This window comes from Anser brachyrhynchus (assembly GCF_964034855.1).
Source record: "Anser brachyrhynchus genome assembly, chromosome: 12".
Taxonomy (NCBI): domain Eukaryota; kingdom Metazoa; phylum Chordata; class Aves; order Anseriformes; family Anatidae; genus Anser; species Anser brachyrhynchus.
This window is the reverse complement of record NC_137707.1, coordinates 4,906,636-4,929,549: the sequence shown is the minus strand read 5'-3', so window position 1 is coordinate 4,929,549 and position 22,914 is coordinate 4,906,636. Positions and strand designations below refer to the sequence as shown.

The 22,914-nt window shown below is 44.6% G+C and overlaps 3 protein-coding genes across 9 annotated transcripts; all 3 read left to right on the top strand.

The window, feature by feature from the left end:
* The first annotated feature begins 1,183 nt into the window (after window positions 1-1,183).
* Window positions 1,184-9,054, top strand: LOC308176561 (arylamine N-acetyltransferase, pineal gland isozyme NAT-3). 4 transcript variants are annotated; one of them, XM_080552485.1, is made up of 3 exons: window positions 1,184-1,287; window positions 4,903-5,001; window positions 7,029-9,054. In XM_080552485.1, the coding sequence occupies exons 1-3, from the start codon at window positions 1,250-1,252 to the stop codon at window positions 7,906-7,908; spliced, it is 1,017 nt and encodes a 338-aa protein (XP_080408611.1). In that variant the 5' UTR covers window positions 1,184-1,249; the 3' UTR covers window positions 7,909-9,054. The 4 variants fall into 4 exon arrangements, with proteins under 4 accessions (XP_080408611.1, XP_080408613.1, XP_080408610.1 ...); XM_080552487.1 differs by lacking the exon at window positions 1,184-1,287 and adding an exon at window positions 4,757-4,771; XM_080552484.1 differs by lacking the exon at window positions 1,184-1,287 and having other exon boundaries at window positions 4,799-5,001.
* On the top strand, window positions 4,919-21,016 carry LOC308176564 (arylamine N-acetyltransferase, liver isozyme-like). Of its 4 annotated transcripts, none has more exons than XM_080552492.1 (3): window positions 4,919-5,001; window positions 13,567-16,354; window positions 18,779-21,016. In XM_080552492.1, exon 2 carries the CDS (start codon window positions 13,572-13,574, stop codon window positions 14,457-14,459), a length of 888 nt encoding a protein of 295 aa, XP_080408618.1. In that variant the 5' UTR covers window positions 4,919-5,001; window positions 13,567-13,571; the 3' UTR covers window positions 14,460-16,354; window positions 18,779-21,016. The 4 variants fall into 4 exon arrangements, with proteins under 4 accessions (XP_080408618.1, XP_080408616.1, XP_080408617.1 ...); XM_080552490.1 differs by having other exon boundaries at window positions 4,958-5,085; XM_080552491.1 differs by lacking the exon at window positions 4,919-5,001 and adding an exon at window positions 9,194-10,657.
* LOC308176565 (arylamine N-acetyltransferase, pineal gland isozyme NAT-10) lies at window positions 18,784-21,016 on the top strand (the record flags this gene model as incomplete). Its single annotated transcript, XM_080552494.1, has 1 exon — window positions 18,784-21,016. One exon carries the CDS (start codon window positions 18,784-18,786, stop codon window positions 19,654-19,656), a length of 873 nt encoding a protein of 290 aa, XP_080408620.1. The 3' UTR covers window positions 19,657-21,016.
* Window positions 21,017-22,914: the final 1,898 nt, after the last annotated feature.

Sequence of the window (22,914 nt, the reverse complement as noted above, 5' to 3'; positions counted from 1 at the left end):
CTGTCACACTTCCCTTGGGCAGACACAGCTTAACGTGACGGCAATTATTATCTGGTTAATCTTTGGAGTATATGTCTGGACAAAAAGCCAGGAAAATGGAATATATCCAGTTTCTTGATGGGAAGTTGAAATGAAGAGAGAAAGATTAACACCCTGGGTCTCCAAAAGTGCTCAGGGTGCATATTGCATATTGATTTTGGAATATTTTCAAGGCAGCGGATGCAGTGTTCAGATGTGTAGAGAGGGAGAGAGGGAGCTCGTGCACTTCTTGCAAAGCTGAAGTTGCAGAACTAACATCTCGGTACCTGCAGCCCAGGGGCAGCCCCGACCTCCTGATGGTTTTGGGGAGGTCCTGCTGCTTTTAGCTCAGCTCTGCCAAGCGGAGCCGGAAGCAGTGCTGCTGCGTGATAACGCCGTGGTTTGAGCATTAAGGAAGGGAGGGGAAAAGCCTCCCACCATTTTGCTGAGAGTGGTGGCGGGGATGGCTCACATCCCACCTGCCGGCAGGGTGCCTGTGTTGGGTGGCTGCAGCCGGCGGTGCCCCATGCTGGGAGCAGAACTGGTTTCACATCCTGCTGAGATGTGTTTCTTCTCTGAAACTGCTCACACGTGACCCTGCTGGTGCTGACTTGCCTCCCTAACGGTAAGGAGCATTTTCAGCAGTGCTTTTGGGGACTGTGGTGAGGGAAAAGCTGGCATGGAGGAGAGGGATGCAAGCTTGCTCCAAAAACGCAGCAGGGAAAGCGCTGGGGTCTGCCTGGCCTTGCCCGAGCTCCTTCCCACCCGCCTGGCACCGCAGGGCAGCAGGATTGCAGTAGCAGCCCACTGAGGTGTGACCACCTGCTTTTCCACCAGCGTGGCCGCTGCACCAGCTCAGGATGCTCAGCAGCTCCCGGCCGGAGCTAGGAGTCTCACTGCTGTGGGAAGGTGAGCGCAAGCAGCCTGGTTCTGCCCAAGCGAAACACAAGCTCGCTGCTCCGTCCCACATCATGGCCACCAAAGACATCTCTGGATGGCCAACAGCCTTCAGCACAACCTCCTCCATCAGACCCAGCGTCCCTCTGCTCAGCCTTGGCAGGAAAGCTGCATGAGTACCACGTGTCCGAGACTGGCAGAGTGAGCTTTGGTTATTTTGGTTGCAGGATGAGGACCTGCACAGCCCAGACCCCCGAGAAGGCCAGCGCTAACTGCTGATCAGCTCCTCTTCGACCAGACCATTCAGAAGGAAAAACCAGAGGGGTTGGTGGCCATGGGGATTGTGGATGTACCAGGTGTACAAAAGGACCGGTATGTGAGCCCAGGTAGGACAGCATCTCATGGAGGAGGTAGTGGGGACAGGGCCACTGAGCTCAAAGAGGCGCTGCAAAGGTTACCCCAGATGTCTGGTAAAGAGGTCACCGGACACAGCAGCCTCGTGCAAGGCAGGCAGTGAAGCATCAGACACAGAAAGCTCCCAGGTGGCTAACCTGGCTGTTGGCTGCTCCTCCAGCCCCTTTCTCCAGCTTCCAGGATAAGCAGCATTTGTGCATTCACACCATCTCACTCTCCTTGTCTTCTTCATCCTCCCTTCAGCACTCTCCACTACTCCTCATTTCCATATTCTCCCCAAAATTTGCAGTTTGACGATGACACTGGCAACTCTGAGGGAGGTGGACCACAAGATGGAGAAGATAGTGGAGCACTGAGGGTGTGATTACTGCTTGTGAAATGGAAGAGGACAACGTGTGCTTCCCAGTATCCTTCCTGCAGCCTGGCGCTGGGGTGGCAGAAGCACGTGGAACCGAATGGTGTCCCTGCGGTGCTGGGAACACACGTGGACAAGGACCCACTCTGACCTGTCCACCACAGCAGTCACAATTCACAGGAAAATAAAAGCCAGATGTATGGACATATTTTTCATCAAAGCAGCTACTTAAAATACGTGTTTTTTTGTTGTTGTTTCAAACCCTCCATGAGATAAAGCCATTCATGTAGAAAAGCTGATTGTTCCCCTTCTAATGGAATTTAACTGAATTACGACCACTTACATTTAAGAGATTTATGCTGAAACCCTCTGGACTGAAAGGCCCCACAGACCGAAGCGGTCTCCTCGGTCTGCATTAGCATACTTGGTGTTGGCTTGTGTGAAAAACCTCATATTGGCAGGGTAAAGATAAAGAGAAGAGATAATTTTTTACTCTCAACAGCCCTCAGAAAGATGCCTTGGATAGTGGGAACACTAAACCTGAGATCTGGTCTTTTCCTTGCTGAGAAAAAGCCACGCCGCGTCCACAGAGCTACTCCCTTCCCTAATCCCATGGGCAGAAGGCGCCGCTCTCATCGGACCCATCCTTTTGCTGGGGAGGAGGACTTATTACATCCCCCAAACTGCACGTGATGGATGCTGTGGACGCAAATCGGAAAGATATGTAGCCACAGCTGCTTGATATCTATAATTACATAAGGAAGGCAATGAATATAAAGCACAAGAGTCCTACCGTTACGAATATGTTTATAGGCCATGAATATTATTTACTACGTGTGTATTAGAGCGGCTTACATCTATTAAAATTCCTTTGGAAATGGTAGGATGGGGCCTGCTGCTCCGCTCAGGGTGTGCAGCGTTTTCTTTTCCAGCCACCAGAGTTCAGCAGGATGGAAGAATCGGAACTTGTGCAAGAATTTAAGATTTTATTTCATTTAAAACATGTCAAATGTTTTATTAGTTTAAAAACTAATCTCTTTTAAACATCTCGCCCCTTCTTCCCACCAAAAGCAACCAGCTAAATAGAACACCTCATAATTTCTATGTTAAGCATCCAGCTAATAGGAGATAACAACCCCCGCTCTGTTATGCAGCCCATCACAGAGGGCACTGTAGTGGGAGCTGTTTAACACTGAGCAGACACTCGACTGCACACCGTTCCCCCAAACAGGGCACCATATGCTTTTATTTCTCCAAGCAAACACTGCAGCACATAATGCTCTGCTAAAGGGGGGAGGGAGGAATATTTGATGCAGCCTCTAAGGAGAGTCAGGAGGAGAGAAGGATTTCAGTAATAAATTAAATGCTGTCGGCAGTTTAAATGAATAAATAAATAAAAGCCAAGTGCAATTACATTGATGTTCTTCTGGAAGAAGCTCAGCAAGCTTCGCCTCCTGCCAGGTCCGGGACAATGTGTTACAGGTCGCTGCTGGCCAAGTGCTCCCCCTGCCCCGGGCTGGGCTTTGCCCTTTGCCTCTTTTTGGGATGGGCTCAGGTGGGAATGTGCGGCACATCCAGGCACCTTGCCCATCAGCAGTTATTGCAGTTTATTGCCCTGCCAAGCCTGAAATGAGCCGCTATGATTTGGCACAGAGCTGAAATGCAAACAGACTCTGGCAGGGCTTCTGGGTCAAGACGAGCTTTCCCTTCCCCTTCAGCTCTCGCTGAGCGAGCTTTGCCCTCTGGCAGCCTTGGGTGCACCTGGGGAGGACAAGACTTCTTGGCTTTAATGGCTTGAGGAGCAAATGGTGGAGAGTGGGGAGCAAAAAGGAGTGATTCAGGAACAAAGGCATGGGACAGTGAGCTTAGATGAGAATCTGGAAGACACAGGAAGAAACTGTTCCATCAGGGCTACATTGTAGGGGGGTGGCTGAGGAAAACTGGGTATCAAAGTATGAGGAGAAATGGGTTTTGCTCCTACTTGGGTAGGAAACACTTGTGTCTTCTCAGGAACTCAGTGTTAGCTGCTACCAATACCTTACTCCCACATTTGCCCAAGGGAACGAGGTGGTTTTGGCATCGTCTGGGGTCCCAAGTGGCTCTGGGGAGTGTGGGCTTCTTCTCGGTGTGGGTCCCACAGGCACCACGGGTCTGCCTACCTGGCTTTTGGCCCCTCTTTGTCAAAATGAAGCCTGTGAGAAGAGAATGGATTATTCCACGCACAGCAAGATCTGGCTAGGAACATAGGCTTTCTCTGTTCACCAAGTTGGACCTGCCCAGAGGAGCCCAAGAAAGGCAAGTAATCCATTCCCTCGAGTGTCTCTCGCCTTGGGCATCAGTTCTGTCTCGTGGGGTCAAACACCGGACGCCGATGGTATGATAAAGAGCCAAATTTTGATATGGCAGTGGAGCTGTGTAATGGGTTACCACAGGCCTCTCTGTTTGGTCTGATTTATTATCTCTGCTAATTATCCCAATAAATCAGTGTTTGAATGAAACTCGCTGGTGATGCTAAATGTGAAGGACTGTTAGGGAATTAACATGGAGGAATCTATCTGTTTATATCAGAGAATTAATAAGATTTAGCTTGGGAAAGGGTAAGCAAAACATGCAGAGAGAAAAGCAGTATGAATCACACTGAGAGCTACCTGTGTGCTGGCACTTCATATCATCACTTTGCCAGAGGCATCTTCACCACCATGGATGGCATCCTCAGGTGCTACTTCTGGGCCAGGATCAAGGCAGACGCACTGCTGGCCCACCCTATCCTCACACTCCATGAAATTTACTGAAAAAACAAACAACCAAACCAAAACAAAACCAAGCATATAAATTATAAAGCGTCAGTTAAGAAAAGGCTGAAGTTCCTGTGCATGCTGACAGAGGAGAGCGGTGCTGTGCAGAAATCTTGCTGCTTTTCAGAGTGGAAAAAACTTCCCAGGCTCAATGCCTGCAAGAAATATTCCCCAAGTTTCTGAACAACCAGTAACCCAACACCTGGGGAAGCTCTATATCGCCCACGTGCATCCGGCTAGCTTTTTGTCGTTTTCTGTTACAGCTCAAACTAGCCACTGCAGGCAGTACAAAGTGAGTGAAAACACTCTAATAACAACCAGGTTTTGAATGCGGGTTGAGTCAGTGCTGTTGGTTTTGTTCGCTCACTACGGCTCTTGTGCTCCACCCTTTTCTTTTTTTTTTCTTTTTTTTTTTTCTTTCAGCTTTTGCAATCTGACAGAAGCGGGTGGAAGCAAGTTGAGAGAAAAGACATTCCCCTGGAAAGCAGCTGGAGGACAGTCTTTGACCCCTGCCTGCACCAGGTAAAGGACAGAGGACCGCACTGCTCGCTTTACCTTAAACAAATCCCCCCAGGAGGTCCGTTCGTGGTTGAACTGATTTTCCAGGTAAGACCTTTTTTTCAACCCTCAATTTTGGCAGCTGAGCACTTCATAACCAGGAAGTTAAATACGACTGAGGACAAAACACATCAGAAAATGGCTAGGTTGTGTAACGGCAGAGAGAGAAACGTTCAGCTACAGATGCCTCCTTTTACGTCAGTGTACCAGATACGCTGCTTTATTTACTTGGTTATCAGCCTCAAACAGCTCGGGCATTGGTGCCATCTGACATATTTCAGTTACAGCTATTGAAAGGGACTTGTAAACAACTACATGAAACACAGAAAGACAAAAAAAAAAAAACACAAAGGTTTCATACAATACAGAGGTTTCACCTACTTTGGCAAAGTGAAGGAAAGGAAGAAAAAGGGAGGGGGAAGGGATGCTCATTGCTGGTGAAGCTAGCTTTCTGTTCCCACTGCAAGAACTAAGTTTCTGCAAAGTCCATCTCCAAAAATTAATAGAGTTGTAGTTGCGATGCTTTGGGGAAAAGCTTGGGAACAAGGTGGAAGCTGAAGAAAGAGAAGGCCCAGAATAATGATCAGATACTCTTTACCTGATGTTTGATAATTCAGGCCTGCTCTTTAAATCTCTTAGATGTGGTGGTGGCATGATGCAATAGTTACAGGTCTTTGACCATTTGCATCCTAAATGTGGGTAGCCACCCTGGGAACACCCTCTGCTCCTGCCAGGACATTACGAGAAATGGAGAACTTGTATTTTCATTGCTTTCTTTATATACTGAAACTATATAAAATTTCCATACAACTCGGTGGACACTATTTTTCATCATATTAAGAACTGAATCCTGTTGGAACAGTCAGAGTTTTTTCTTATGGTTTTATCTTAAGAACCACACACAGGTACTTTGAGAACATTTTGGGACGTTTCAGGTCAATGATCTGAACAACAGTGCTCTGTGCTCAGAGCCATCTGAAACTCACTGGTGCCCAGGGTGGAATAAGAAAGGTATTTGGCCACATTAAAATCCCATTTCTTGCCACCCTACACCAAGGGCTCAGGTCTTTGGGCTGCTTTCTTCCCTCGTGCTCATGTAACACAGCATCCTGCTAAACCTGCTGCAGATGGGACAGGGAGGGCAATGCCTGCTGCCTGGGAGACAGCTGCCTCCCCGAAACACGACTATGAGTGCAAATACACCCCCAAAGAGACTGATGTCAGAAAATGTGGGGCCCCTGAAATTTGTATTTTTGGCCCAAACCTTGGTTTCCTCCCACTGCTGGTGCAGGGCGGAGGAGCAGGGCCAGGAAGATGAGTCCTGCTCAGGGAGTGGCTCCCAGCGGACGAACCAAAAATCTCCCACAGCCTGTTCTGCCTCTGTGGCTGTAAAAACAATTCTGGGCTCCAGATCACATCTGCTACCTCCAGCACCGAGAGCAGACGCAGGTGTGACTGGCCTCTGCCAGCCTGCCCAAATAACGGAGGAAACACCATGGACGGGGGGGTTTATTTCAGATGCAGTTGCAGAGGAGGCTCTAGATTGCTCTGCAGTGGCGGGAGGGTTGGCTTTCTGCTTCTGCTTTGCTGAGTCAAACCACAAGTAAAGCAGTTCAGAGCTGGAGAGTCTCAGTTCCCGTAATTTCTAGTGAGGAAACAGAGCTGTTACTGTTTTTGTTCCTTCCTACCGAGATTTGTAGCTTTGCTGGGCAGGAACTCTCTGCTGAAATGTGCTTAGCACAGCCGGAGCCTCTTGTCACAGCTGTAAAAGAAACAATTAAAAATAACATTTGTGCTCATCAGCAGTGCCCCATTGGCTTCCCTCAGTGCTAATACTTGCACTCAGCTGCCTTTGATAGGACCATTTGTCAAACCCTGCTCCTCTTCTGAGCAGGTTGCTCATTCTGATGACAGCCCCGTTATAACAGATGGGGAAGATCCTTCCATTACTTCTGACCCAAGCTATGGTATTTTCTTCACCCTTCTCTCAGAGGCAGTATGGACATCAAAGAGTATTTTGCCAGAATTTCTTATCGGGGCTCCTACGACAAACCGGACCTGGAGACCTTGACGGAAATATTCCAGCACCACATCCAAGCAGTCCCTTTCGAGAACCTCAGCATCCACTGCGGGGAAAGCATTGAGCTGGACCTGGCAGCCACTTACGACAAGATAGTGAAGAGGAAACGTGGGGGCTGGTGCATGGAGAACAACCACCTCTTATCTTGGGCCCTGAAAACCCTAGGGTATGATGTCACCCTTCTGGGATCGAAAGTTTATGTCCCGGAGTATGATGCATACGCTGATGACATTGACCATCTGCTGCTAAAAGTGGTGCTTTGTGACAAATCCTACATTGTGGACAGCGGTTTTGGGATGGCCTACCAGATGTGGCAGCCAATGGAGCTGATTTCGGGGAAAGATCAGCCTCAGACTCCCGGCATCTTCCGCTTCCTGGAAGAGGATGGGACTTGGTACCTTGAGAAGGTGAAAAGGAAGCAGTGTGTTCCCAACCAAAGCGTCTCCACTTCTCATAATGTGGACAAAGAAGTTTGCCGGCGAGTTTATCTCTTCACCCTCCAGCCACGAGACATAGAAGAGTTCAGAGCCCGCAACCTGCACCTGCAGACTGCGCCGGACTCGCTCTTCGTTACGAAGTCCATCTGCAGCCTGCAGACAGCCGACGGCGTCCGGGCACTGGTTGGCTGGAAACTTACTGAGATAAAGTACAATTATAAGGATAACATGGATCTGGTGGAAATCAGAATCCTTGCAGACGAAGAAATGGAGAAAACACTGAAAGAGAAATTCAGTATAACACTAGATAAGAAGTTTGTACCCATCAATACAAGCAGGTTGTCTCTGTTTTAACTCACTGTCTGAATTATAATTCAATCTAGTGGCATTACATGCAATTCTCCCCCCTCTTTTCTGACAAGCATCTAAAGGTTAAGTTTTCTCTTTCCATCTACCCCAGTGTAAGGCAGAACAGATTAGCATGAATCTGGAAAATAAATTGATTTTCACAACTGTTCCTGCATCTCTCCTTGGTTTGGGTACAAATTGTTTCTTCCTCACTCAATCAAATTGCTCCCCTTCTGTTTGTGCTTAGCTGGCAGCAGACGCTGCCCATTCCCTGCTCCTTTCACCTCTTAAAAGCTTTTCCCACGATACCAGAGCAGCAGGGCAGGGCGATGGAGCACTATGTCCCTTTCCTTATTACTTTGGTCTGCCACCTGGGGAAAATCATACCCACATCTTAAATGAATGCTATTTTTTTGAAATGTAATAGCCAGAAAAATAAAGACATCCAGTGCCATTTGCTACAGTAAGTCATAAGCCTCTCCATTATGCTCTTGCACTCCTAGCACCCTCTCACATAGCAGTCGGACAGTCCCTCCAGTACCGAGGGGCTTTTTATGGCCTAAAACCAGTGATGAGAAATGCTAGGAGACAATTCTGCCTTGTTTCAGACTTTACATGACTCCTGTTCTCTCAGTGACATAACCAAAAAGCAGAATTTCTTCAAACTGAAAGCATCTCCCATGGATTTTGTTTGTGACCACCCAGCAGAGGACTGCTGAGAATGCACTCTCCTTGCACAAGAGCATTGCTCCTACTCCAAATGTTATCGCACGTCAGTTATTTTGACCGAATTCAAACAAGTGCACAGAGTTATTTTTCCAAAACATATCTGCTTGACTGAGAATATGTTTGCAGTGGTACTAATTATATTGATATAAGGAAAAACGATGAATCTTAATCAGATACCTAAAGGCTAAGATTGTTAGTATGAGAAATTACACAAATGTAATCACTTTGCCCTTTGAGATGATGCTTGACGTTCCTTTATGTACAAATCACAGAAGCATTACAACTATGTACTTACAACTAAGTAAATCATGTAAGTGAATTAGAACTACATAAAAAAAAAAATTGTGAAATTTTCATTTTTTTTCCTGCCCATATTGCAACCTTTATTCCCAAAGTAAAAAAAAGTAAAAAAAAAATCATTAATCACTGCAGTTGTCCTGATTGTTTGCATATGCAGATGTTTTGCAGCCAAGGCTTTTAAGAATGCAAGGACTCGCCGTCCCTTCATTTTTGTTTGTTATGCAACGTGTGCAGCTTCCTACAACTAGAAATTTACAGTTAATAAAAGCAGCTGCTATTCTGCACCTTCAAAATGTATTTCTTAGTGACACAGGTAGTTCCCCAAATCCGCGGCTTCCCAAAACTCATCTGTGTGTGACTGGCCGCACGTGTTGGTCCCTTACGCCACACGGGCCTCCCCCAGCCTATGGGGAAATGAAATGTTAGTGCCCAGGGCCAGCAGGACCTGTTCCAGGATCTAGCTGGTCTGGAAGCTGCCCAAAGCCGACGTATTTACCCCCACAGTGCCTGGTGGCTGGGGCAGAGCTGTGGGATGGAGGCAGCCTGGCAGCACAGGCAGCTCGCGTGGAGGCGCGGGCAGCAGCTGCAAGGCGTCTGTGGAAACCCAGGCCTGGGAAGCACCCCGTGCCTGGCCTCTTCTTGCGCTTCGGGCTGTTTCGTTGTCTCAGGGGAAGGGGTAGGGGGCTTAGCTCATCGCTGCAGAGATGCAGCACGCAAAGGGCAAGCAGTAATAGGAAAAAGAGCGCTGTCCTTTCAGCTGACTCAGCCCCCAGGGTGCGTGCCCTGGCTGCGGCCCATTGGCACAGCTCAGCACCTCCGGCCCTGAGAAATCACATGCGGCTCTGCCAGGGGGAAAAAAATAGAGGCTCTTCAGCTCAGATTTCACTAGCTTGCTTTTTTCCTTATCACAGACTTCAGAGGCAAATCCTTAAAGGCATAGCGGGCTCCGGGAGTGCTGTGCTCGGGCAGTAGCATCCTCGCTGACTGAGGACAGGGCTTGCAGGGTCTTGGGCAGCTGAAGGCCTTGGCAAACCTGGCCTTGCTGCTTGGGGGGCCGGCACCAGCTGCCAAGAATGACTCGGTGCTCTGCGATTAATCCTATAGTGGCCACCCCCCGCCAACTGATCAGTGACTTGCTTGGCTTGGATTAGTAGCTCTTAGTCCTAAATCGCTTCCTACAGGGAGCCAGGCCATGTCAGTGTCACTGATGTTACAGCTGTACCAAAATTTGCACTCTTGCTTTGCAGCTTCGGCGTGGGTGCAGCCGGCAAGGTGCCCCGGAGATTGAAGCATCGGGGTGATCTGAGGGGTTGCGTACGGGGTGACAGCCACTTGCCCGAGGTGCTACCTGTGACGTGCTGCTCCTTTGTGTTCCTGGAAGGCTTTGGCTCTCAATCAGTAACGTGGGAGGTTTAAACCTACTCAACATTGTAAGCAATTTGGGGAATGCATCATGTTCTGGCTCTTTGTATAGCTCTTACCGCAGTTAATTGCATGACAGGGCTTTCTATGCACATGTCAAAACAACAAAAGCGATAAGGCCACCAGAACATAAAATATGACAAAACCATCTGCCATCCTGTCCCGGTTCTGCTGGAGGAAAATCCTGCCCCTGCCAGGCAGCAAAAGGCAGCCTGGATCTTTAAGGGCAGCAGTGCCTGGTGCAATCGTTCCTGGGAACTTTGGAGCAAGCCAGCCCAGAAAGCCTGCGGCTCCTGGCATAGAGGTAAGCACCCGTGCGTCTGAGCTCTAACTCCAGTGCGTAGCTGCGGGTCAGCCTGGCTGGAAAAGCCCACCCCTGCGTGTCTGCATACCATGTGCTTGGGCACTATAGGCATGTTAGCAAGGTATAAATTACAGCAACCCCGGGGTCGACACCACGCGTAGCATTGTGAAGCCATTGTCAAAGTACAAAGATCAAGCACTCGAGACTGACTTGTTTTATGCTGAGCCTGAGTGTATGAAAAAGCCGGCTCCTGTCTTGCAATGCAGCTTAAAATCAAATAAATCGTAGAGGCATGTGCAAAAGGATCCTACCTTGGAAGTCTCTCTTGAATTTTAGCAGTGAAGAACTGTTCCTACCACTGAGGTGAATTATGAAAGGATTCAGTGATCCCGGGGGAGGCTTGCAAACAGGCACAACTCCTGCCTGCATCCTGCTGCCCACCGAGCTGCTCCTGTGAACGTGCACAAATGGAGCTCGGCTGCTGCGGGAGCAAAAGTAAACCAGACCCAGGTCTGAACTGGGGCAAAGAGATTTATTTTGCAGCCCGGTTCGGGATGCAAACCATCCCCTGGGCAAGGGCTCGTGCTGTGTTACAGTCCTGCTGGGGTGGTCACTGTTGTGCTGGGAAGAAAAGCTGCCTCTGGGAAGCCAAGAGAGCGAACAGCGGTTTACACGGCTGTTACCTGCCTATATTCACTAGCACTGGTGGTTTTGTACTGCAGCCTTATTCTTCTTACACCTATTTCAGTATTAACAGAGATCAGAGCCTATTTTAGCAGCAACCACAGGCCTATTTCTATTACACAACCTCTATTAAATTGATGAGGTTCCAAGCTGGGGAAACTGAGGCACGGGCTATGCATTTCCCCAAACCCATTTTCTCAAAGCTTTGCTGTGTACAGTGCCCAGGGAGGCGCCCACGGCTGGCAGAGGGGCAGCTCATACACCGTGCTGTCCCCGCACCAGGGCCCTTGGGGACCTGGACCCAGGAGATGAGCTACAGGGAGTGCACCAGGGCTTTGGCTGCTGGCCTGGAGCACGGACGGATGGGCACTTGCCCAAAAGAAAATGTCAAGCTTATGAGACCCACCAGGCTCGCAAGGCTTGCAAGGCACTCGCTTGGGCCCCTCCTGGGCCAAGAGGTAAAGCTTGGCACCATTGTGAGAAAGAGATGTTTCTATCTGGCTATGCAGAATGGCTGAATATGGGAATAGAGAGAAAAACAGGGCAGAGCACCACAGGATGGCCTTGGTAGCATACATGTACGTGGGTCCATGTCTGTAGGGGGGCATGGCTTTCTACAAACAGCGTTTCCAAGGAGATCTTGCCAGAGATGAGTGCCCTTGTCCTTATAAAGGGGTAGAAAAAAAAACAAAACACACACACACAAAAAAAATGCAATATCAAATAACATTACTGCTTTTTCATGTAGCTTTGCTGGGTCTTTTTGAAATTAAAAGGTTTATTTCTTATTCCCTTATGATAGTACTCAATTTTAGCATATTTTCCCGTGTCACACATTCTGACTGTTGGTACTAGTACAAATCAGCAGCAATACAACTAAGTCAAGTGAGTTATGCTGCTGGCATCAAAGTTGGGGTTAAAGTCTAGAGATTAGGTCTTCTGATGTGCTTACCTTCCTGGACAAGGGTATTTCCACTTATATATCTGAGATGGGATTTTTAAAAGCTCCTTGCACTCCCAGACACCGGACCGAGCTGCTGTCACTGCTAGGGGAGCAGGTGGACCAAAGCTGAGAATAGTTGTGGCTCCTGCATCATCTACATCAACACATTTTTGGGAAATCCTCCCAGGGAATGCGTGACTAATTTCAAGGAGAAAAAAATCCACAGACCTTTCGGAACTTCATACAGTCCTTAGCAGATCGTGAATCGTTTTGGTTAAAAAATAAAAATAATAATAATAATAATAAAAATATATATCTCCTTGCATGGAAAAAAAAAGCCAAATTAAATCTAAATTAAAGGCAAAACAAATCCTTGCAGATACTGTATGAGTCAGTGGATTAGAAGTGTTACAGGGAACCTTTTGCATCTCGGCCATGCAGCCAGTACCAATGACAGTCTCTTTCTGCTAATGAAAAGAAAGGGGATCACCGACATGAAGACACAAAATACATACAATAATTTGAGCTGAGGCTAAGGTCTTTGATTTGTAAGAGATAGTAGAAGAAACCAAAAGCCACTGAATATGCCTTGAAGGCATTCTTAATAATTATCAATTCCCTTGACCCGTAGGTTAGAAAAATTAACAATCTCTTCCTTTCAACAGCCAGGGTCAAAGCACTGTCTGAACTCCACAGGGAAACTAAAGAGATTAAGAAAACAACAACCTACTTCACATGGAAGCTTGGTTGAAACGCTGACATGCTGAGAAGTTAATCCCAGTTAGCTGAAACCATGAATGTAAAAATTTCCAGTTAAATTTTCTGTGATAAAGAATTGCTTGCCTGTTACTATAAAAGAAACAGGAAAAAAAAAACTGTGACTTTTATGCTGATTTGGGCTAACAGCTGTTTGCAAACCTGTTGTTTGCGAGTTTTATAAATTTTTTGCCATGCGGACCCTCATCTGGGGCCAGAGATTATTATGTGCCATGTCTGTGTTTTCCTATAGCAAAGTTACCCACCTGGGTTGAAGACAGTATCTGAGAGATAAAGCTTTACTGTCACCTGCTCCTATCCTCACCTCTTTCTTAAGAAATAGAGATGACAGAATGCAGGTTAGACCTGCTTGATCTCCTACCAAAGGCACAGGTTTCTTTCAAATCTTCACTGAAATGGCCTCAGCTACATTTACAGGCTGGTTAACCTGTGCTGCAGAAATAAAATAGGAGCGAACCCCTTGAGAGCTGCACAACAGTAACTGGCTGTTTTCCTACTCACACAGGCAAAATGAACATTCAAGAGTATTTCGCAAGAATTTCCTACGATGGCTCCCATAAGGATGCAGACTTGCAAACCTTAACAGTCATCTTCCAGCATCACATCCAGACGATTCCTTTTGAAAACCTCAGCATGCATTGTGGGGAGACCATTGACCTGGATTTACAATCTATTTACAATAAGATTGTGAGAAAGAAACGTGGTGGATGGTGCCTGGAAAGCAACTACCTTTTATTTTGGGCCTTGAAAGAAATAGGGTATGACGTTTGTATTCTTGGAGGAAATTGTTATGATCCAGCAGAGGAGGCATACACTGCTCACATAAATCATATCCTGCTGAAGGTGGAGATCAAGGGAAGCCCCTACATTGTAGATGCTGGCTTTGGTGGTGCCTATCAGGCATGGCAGCCAATGATGCTGATTTCTGGGAAGGATCAACCCCAGATCCCTGGCATCTTCTGCTTCAGGGAAGACAACGGCATCTGGTACTTTGAGAAAGTCAAGAGGAAGCATTATATTTCTGAGCAAAGCGTCCCTCCCACTAATACAACAGAAATGGGCAATATCAGAAAAATATATTCATTCACTCTTAAGCCACGCCATATAGATGACTTCCAGGAGCTAAACACATACCTACAAGTGTCTCCGGATAACATACTTCGGAAGAAGTCAATCTGCAGCCTCCAGACCACTGAAGGGATTTATGCCTTAGTCGGGTGGACCTTCACTGAGATGAAGTACAACTACATGGAGGACACGGACCTCCTGCAGATCACAACTCTTACAGACGAAGAGGTTGAGAAGACACTGAAAGAAAAATTCAATATAGTGCTAGAAAACAAACTGGTACCAGTAAACGTTCGTGGCTTGCCACCTAATATAGTGGATATGATCTAATTCTAAATACTGCTAGATGGGTCTTTAAATTTCCAATATAAACCTTCTAAAATTAACATTAATAGAATTAATCTGATTCTAAAGTTGAGTTAATCAGATGAACACAAAGCTTGGTAAATTCAAGTATATTGTTAATTAACTGCCTATACTGATTTTGTACTTTTTCTTAAACTTCTCCTTTAGAAACTGAAACATCTCACCACCTTTAATCTTCTCATATGGAAATTGCATTTTGTCTCCCTTAAATTTTGTTCCACCTCTCTGGATCTCATGTGCCACAAAGGAAAAAAAAAAGCTGTATTACCATTTTACACAAGAGATTAGTAACATTTTTTGGTATTATTTCCAATCTTCTCGACACAGTTTTACAAATTATTGAGTTTCTTTAACAGTGTGAAATAGAGACTCGAGCTGAATTTGGACATCAAAGACTTCCTAAAAATAAAAAGGTTAAGACTTTCTCAAAACAAGGCACTATTAGGTACTGATTAACTGCTGATGAAATAACTTGAAAGACTTGAGTCCTGTTCCGTTACTAGAAATTGGCTTGAAGTCAGCTATTTATGCAAGGACACTTAAAAACAAACAAACAAACAAACCGAACCCAACCTCTCCAGTCCTGAGTGCCCAATTTTAGCTGAGTGCCCAATTTTAGCTTTTAGAATCAATAGGAGCTGAGACGCTTCAACAGTTCTTAAAAATCAGGCTTTTTGTATCAGAAGTTGAAACAATCAAAATTAGATCAACCTTTGAAAAATATAACCTAAACTTTTGGGGCCTAACTCTCCTTGACAACTTGACATCAAACAGGCATGACAGTATTATAGCTAAACTGCTTTATATTTATTACAAGTAGTTTTCTGCACAAAAGTTACATTAAAGAAGAAATCCTGGAGATGCAAAAGAGAGCACTGGGAAGTTAGGACATGCCAGCCGCGTGGTTTCACAGCACGTTGGGTGTAACATGACAGACTTTTTACCTATATGAGGCTGAGTCTTGTGGCAGGTACTGCACAGGATGCGTAATGAGAGGGTGACAGAACGACATTGGTCTTCAGCCAGGAAAAAGACTTTGACACTTACGTCAGTCAACAATACCAACTGATGGGGCAGTTGATGTGCCTAAAACTCAGGTGCTTCCCCGGTTACAGCCCAACATGCTCTCTGTCTTCCCAAAAGGGACACCCAGCTTTCCACCTACATCAAGTGAAGGAGACATGCTTGACAAGGAGAGAATCAAACAGCTACACAACGAGAGGATGCAGAAGGCCAAGTTTTGGAGAAGCAATGGATTACTTTGTTCTCACACAACACTGTTCAAATAAATATTTGTCATGGTATTCATTAGGCATGGCAGCTCCAAAGCAACTACCTGCTCCAGTGGAGGCTTTGAACAGATCAGAAAGTTCCTTTGTGAGCAAAGACAGGTCATTTCGTACATCTGCAGAGCTTGGAAAAATGGAGCATGCAGGTCTTCGGCAATGCAGTGCACCCAGAAGGAAGCAGAAGACTATACTTCCCCACAAAGTGCTGACTCAGCAACTAACAATAATGCAATTATAAAAAAATTGCAGCCATTGTGAATATCTACAGAACTTATGTTACATGGAAGACGAGTTCGGTCTGGTCTCAACCAGCGGAAAACATAAACTTCTACTAACAGAGAGGAAACAAAGTTTAATTTGCTCATGGATCAGTGAAGTCCAAAAATGTGCATTCAGTTTGGGTGGACTCTGCCCTTTCTTGGCATTTAAGCTTCAGGAGTGAGGGATAACAGAGCTTAAAGAGGAAGACAGCCCTCGAAATTTGTACCCACTCCTGGCTGTACCGACTGCTGCCCCAGTAGTAAGCAACCCAGAAGCTCCAAACATAAACAAATAAGGTTATTTTAAGAGGTAAGTCTATTTTGTTAAAACGAACAAACAAAAAATGGTTTCTTTATGATGGTAAAGGTCATCGGGAATAACACAAGCAGAATTCGCTTTAGGATAAATATTTTAAAAAGTGTAGATATAGAGCTAAAATATTGCCTGCTGAACATGGACTCTTGAAGAGGACAAAACAAAAATGTAATTTCAATTCTTATGTCTTACTGCTCTTCAGGTGACTATTCACTTGACTACGAGATTTACTTTTGTTTAGATGCAGTAGTAGATATAAATTTAGAACTATAGCCTTTTCTTTAGATTTTTAATTCATTTAAAAAATATTGCACATGCAAAGGAAGAAAAAAGCAATTTAATAATTAATAGATTCTGCTTTTTGGAAATAAAATTACAGGCCTTTAAAAAACAAATAAGAAAAAAATGAAGTTACAGACTGTGTTTTACCTACCCCAGAAAGCCCGTGTGCTGATGCATTAAGACAGAAGTAGGCAGACACGTATTAACAGCAGAAATGCTGATTATGTGCATAGTCCTAGTAAGAAATATTTTTTGCATGAACACCTTCATTTGGACATTTAGAAATAATCCTTGGAAGTTCTTTCGCTGACGCTTTTCAATGCATAAATCATAGCCACATTTGTAGGATTACCTTTTTAAAAGCTAGCTTTTCATCTGATCTGTTCACAATTCAAAAGAACTGTAACTTTCATCTCTTACACTTAAGATCTAACATAGATCAATCGTATTATGGAACTGCAGAGAGAAATTACAAATATTATAAACTCAAGATACAACTTTATGCTGCTGTGATCTACTTCATGTTCACAATCTGACCAGGTAGGATCAGATAGACTTAGATTCTGAAAATCAAAAGGAGAAAGTCCCAAAAGTTTATGTTCTACTTAACAAGGATTACGTTGGAATATCCTCCAACAATGCACTTAAATATCACTGGAAGCTAAATTCCCTCTGTAGAAGATAACATGCAGTTTTTGATGGGGCTCTCCATTCACTTTGGACAGCTGCTTCTATAACATCCATATGCACATCATAAATCTGTCACTGAAAATCACCTTGAGAAATTCTAGCTTGCACTAAATGTTCGGTGGTTCACTGCTGAATTTATCTGAATACAATAGACTTCCTGAGTCACTAATATTAAGTGTCTAAACCTCAGCTTACTGTATGCACAAAAGATTTTCAAGTAGCTTTGCGGGCTGTCAAGAAGCTAAATATTTGCAGTAACTCTGGATTGCTGAAATACTTAGTGCTTTCTTTGTAAAGGTTGAAGCCTTCAAAACATTTTATCTCCAGCTCTATATCCAAGCAGACAATCTACAACATATTTTACAAACAGTATTTTATCAGATACCTACAGAGCAGCCAACTCATAATGACGGCTGGCAGACTGCGATGGGCCATCGTGAAAACCAGATCACCGGCATGACTTTCCATGGTATTAGAAGGCAGAAAGCATGCTGAATAGTTTCTCATCAGCAATTTTGCTCATGAGGAGTCCTACCAAGCCAGGCCAGGAGGCAGGCATTGCTACAGGCAGGACAGACCAGGGATGCACTGTATCAGGCTTCAGTAAATGCTTGGTTATGCCTGCTTTTGTAGGAATAATGTGAGTTTTGGGAAAGGCCAGGACTAGAGAGCTGTAAGGCACCCACCGTCCACTTTTATGACACCCTGAGAGATGTGGGCACAGCGGGGAATAGAAGATGTGCTCTTTGTCTTTTAGGTCACTCACCTTTGTTATTCCAACACCAAAATGAGTTTTAGCAACACTCAGAGTAGACAAGAGACACAGTGGTCCACAACTCTTGAATAGGTCAGAGGCTTTTTTCAGCTGTAATTATCCGAATAAAACTTGACACTTTACAAAATGTGCAGGGAGTATCATTTTCACTTTTTGTCAGAGGCAAAAGAGACATGTGGTGAACAAGCCATTCGTTTATGATCACAGGCCAGTGGCACAGTCATGAAAAGAACATGTGAATCCTGGCTCAAATTATTCTGCCTCCAACTGGCAGACAACACTGCTTCACCTACTGGCATTCCTTTCATTGAACAGTGGATTTGGACTGATTTTCATGAAATGTTCTGAACGCTCCCTAGCGTGATCTTACATTGCTTCTTAACCCGGCAAATACAGCAAATCCCTGTTTCACAGCCATTGCATATATAAGCTGCAATTGCATCAGCTGTTTGCCATAGGGATGACTAAGACAAAAAGCAAACCCCGACATGCACTGTTCTTCTGTGCGCTGGGAACTGTTTGATATGAATACTTGTTACCTTTAAAAAGCGCTCTGATGAGGTTCAGTAGATTAAAGCATCTTTGCTGGCAGCAGCCTGGGCAGTTCTTCACAGCACTGTAAGTCATTGATGTAAAGAAACAAAACCAAAACACATTTCCTTCCTTTACAGGAGACATGAACCTTGAAGAATATTTTGCAAGAACTGGGTATAAAGGTTCCCTTGAAAATCAAGATCTGGAAACCTTAACTGATATATTTCAGCACCACATCCGTGCTGTTCCATTTGAAAACCTCAGCATCCATTGTGGGGAGAAAATTACTTTGGAGCTGGAGCACGTTTATAACAAAATCGTGCAGAGGAAGCGTGGTGGCTGGTGTATGGAAAACAACCAGCTGTTAGGCTGGGTCCTGAAATGCCTGGGGTACGACGCCAGCTTTCTGGGAGCGTACGTGTTCAATCCGCACGAAAATGCATACGCCACCATCATGACCCATCTCCTAGTCAAGGTAGTTATTGACGGGAAAGCCTACATTGTTGATGGAGGCTTTGGTGTATCCTATCAAATGTGGCAGCCGATGGAGCTTGTGTCGGGGAAAGACCAGCCCCAGGCGCCTGGTGTCTTCCGTTTCACGGAAAAAAATGCCACCTGGTACCTTGAGAAAATGAGACGGAAACAATATATCCCCAATCAAAATTTCTCAAATTCTGATCTTCTAGAGAAGAAAGAGTGTCGGAAAGTGTATATGTTCAGTCTTGAACCACGGACAGTGGAAGATTTCCGTTTCCAGTGTACGTACCTTCAGACGTCTCCAGATTCCCTCTTTACGAAGAAGTCTATCTGCACACTCCAGACCACCGATGGCTTTCGAGCACTCATCGGGTGGACGCTCACGGAGACCAGATACAATTACAAGGAAAACATGGATCTGGTGGAATTTATAACCCTTAAAGATGAAGAGGTGGAGAAGACACTGAAAGAGAAGTTCAACATCACTTTAGAGAGAAAACTTATCCCAATTAACGTCAAAGGATTTTACACAATCTAGACGACTGGAAAAACCTACGATAATGCTACGTGTACTGTGTCTTCCATGGCCTGCGCAATCACTACTGTGAGATTTTGGGATCCTCTTGCAGGCAACTGAAGGAAAAATACATTAATACCGGATTAAAGTGAATTTCACTCTGGGGAAAGGAGAAAATCAGGGATTTAAGACTCGTCTGTCAGGTAGATAGAATTATTTTCTGTGAGATGACTGCAGTTCAATTTTTGGCACAAATGTAGAGACTGATTTGAATCTGGTTATAAACTTGGGTAAGAAATATGTCTGGGTAATTTTGGAGTGCCTATAGCACATAAATAGGAGTAAGGATTATTCATTGTGATATGCTGCCAACACATTTTCTATGGTCATTACAGGAAAAAAGTCATCTGTGAGCTTTTAGACAATGAAGTATGCATTTAAAACTTCATTTTTCACAAGATCTAACCACTCACTGCTCATCTCATTACCTTTAATATAGGTTGAACAATATTGCCATCTTTGAAAGGAACATTAGGTGTAATTCTTTCACCATCATCCTTAGGTGAAAATATAGTACGAAATGAAAATTATCGTCATGTGCATCCCTTTTGTCATTACTGCAGTAAACTGCCCGAAGTAATTTTTGGTATGTAGGTATTTTTCAGTTGATGCAAACTGTATGTATTGCAGCATTATTGTGGCTGATGGATTCTGAGGATGTACCCAACACTCTTTGCTTCTTATAAGTAATCACCGTATAAAGGGGTGAATGGTGCTTAAGTGTCTCAACTAGCTTAGATTTACTTCTATTCCAAATGGGGTAGAAATTTCGTATTTTTAGTATTGTAAGGTATTTGTATAACAAAGGTGAAAGAACAATGAAGCTAACCCCACTTTAGCCTTAATTCTACCCTGCTACCTCTTTGTGTATAGCAAATATGAGGGTCCATATGACTATACTAAATGATTAACACTTAGCACAAGATCTTTAGTGTCACAAGTTAGTTTCTTCATCTCTATTAAATTGAAAAAAATATATATATCCAGGAGCTGACCAAATCTAAAGGAGCTCCTTCCTTTAAAAGTTATTGTAGAATTGCATTTCCACATTAAAAAAAAAAAAAAAGTTTCCTCCACCATACTTTTCTGCAAAAAGCCTGACCAAGAAAACCACTGAGAAAGGGGAAATGCTCTCAAGAGTAGCAGCAATACTGAAAAACACCCTTTCTCTACTTTTTCTCCCCCATCTACGATAATACTCAGTATTGGTGAAATGTGGATTCCTTTCACTGATAGTGTATCTTTTTGCTCAAAGACATTATCTGATCAAAAATCTCACAAATACTGTAAGCGTGTATTTGGAAATAAAGGAAAATAAAAAGTTGCTGTAAATTGAGCCTTTCCCCAAGAAACTGCACGATTCTTTTACGCACCATTAGCTGAGTAAGTGAGGTCTGTGCAATTGTGCTATCATCTGCTGGTCAGCCTTCCCCACCACAAACTTCTTGAACCAAACACACCGATACTGAACAAATTTTACAACGGAGTTGGAGATGGTAAATTCCTACAAGTTCCAGGAAAAAGAACTTGTAGGTTGAAGAGGAGGTCCCGTAGCCAACTCCTCCACTGCTGGGCTGAGCAGCCAACAGCTCTGGGCTGGCCATGGGGTGTGCTGGCTCTTCCCTGCTCATCGGTGGTGGCGGCAGCTGATGGCCTGGGTGCACATGTGCCTGCGCAGGGACAAGGAACCAAGGACCAAGTGGGAGGTGACAGAGGATGCTTAAAGATCTTACTGAGGTGGGAATACAGTTTTTCTATAAACGATGGAACTAAGGACTTTGTTCTATAATGTGTTCTTATTACTGTACTTATTAAGGTCTCTTTAAGGATTTTTATTTCTTTCTAAATGATTGATCAAAATAAGCCGTTCCTCAGGACCCCAAGGAACACTCTGAGCTTGGAGACACTTACCACCTCCATTTTAGCTGACAGAAATTCCCATCTGCATTCAACGCAGGTCACCATTCATATGCAATGAACTACAGCTGTTTCCTGGTGCTGCTGCTTCTTGCCTTGAGTACAGCCATGAACAGGTTATTTTGCCTCTGTATTTCTCTAGAGATGGTCCTGCTATTGCTCCCAGGTAATTGCTCAGGTTGTGGTGTGTAAAGGTTCTTGGAGCAGAGCTCTATGGATTCATAACCACATTTTTAACTGTGCCTGGAAAGATGGGACTCAACCCAGGTACCCCTTTCTAGTGTTCCATTCTTACCAAAGATCTATGGGGCTGCCAACAACTGAACCTTTAACCTTCTCTCTGACTCCGTCTGTTGGTAATTACTCCCCGAGATGGGCTTTTCCTCTCTGTGCAACAGTTATAACCAGCTCCTCATTGTGCAGCATCAAATCACACAAAGAAGTGTTAACACGTACAAGAACAGTTTCACAGTTTAACTAAAGCTCCCCAAAAGCTGCTGATGAAAGCCCAAAGATATTAAGGTGTGAATGTTAGACCCAAAACGTCTCAGAGGTTTGAGATGAGAATGGCGTAAACAGCAAACAAAATCAAACCCAGAGGCCTCATACTGGGGTTCCATTAGCAAGGCATTATTGGAGAAGAGAGATGCTCTCCTAGACTAAAAATAATAATAATAAAAAAAAACAACAACCAAGTCCTTAAAGCATCAGCTCTTCGAGAAACTTGCATCCACATGCAGAAGTGAAACACGGGATCTCACAGCTGCAAGGCAGTTTGACATCCTTCACCACCACTATGCCTTATTTATTAATGATCTCTCTTTAAGAAAGGTTTAATGAGAGCCTAAGCTATCGTGCAGTTTTAGTTGCAGATTGTTGTTCAAATGAAGCAGAACGCACATATAGAACCCCCCACCCAGGACCTTTATAATTCCAAATAAAATTTACAAGTACGGCATTCCAATTAACAGAAAGAGCAGAGAATTTCTTTTTAAGTCTGAATTCTGGACCAACTCCCAGAATCCCAGCCCAGCTGCCCATTACATACACACAATGCCCAATGGCAACGACAGCCATCCACAATTGTGTAATTGTATAATGGGGAGTCTTATTAGAAAACACGACACACAACGGAAGAAACGCAGTTCAAACTCCATGGCACTACTGCACAGCCTTCCCCCTCCCTAAAGAATCAAAGTTTAAGCAGCTCATGCATTACTAAAGGGAAGATACAGCATGTCTCACTGCGGTTGGACTCTGGTCCAGTAGTTTTCAAGATCCAATTCAAAGCAGGATAAAAGT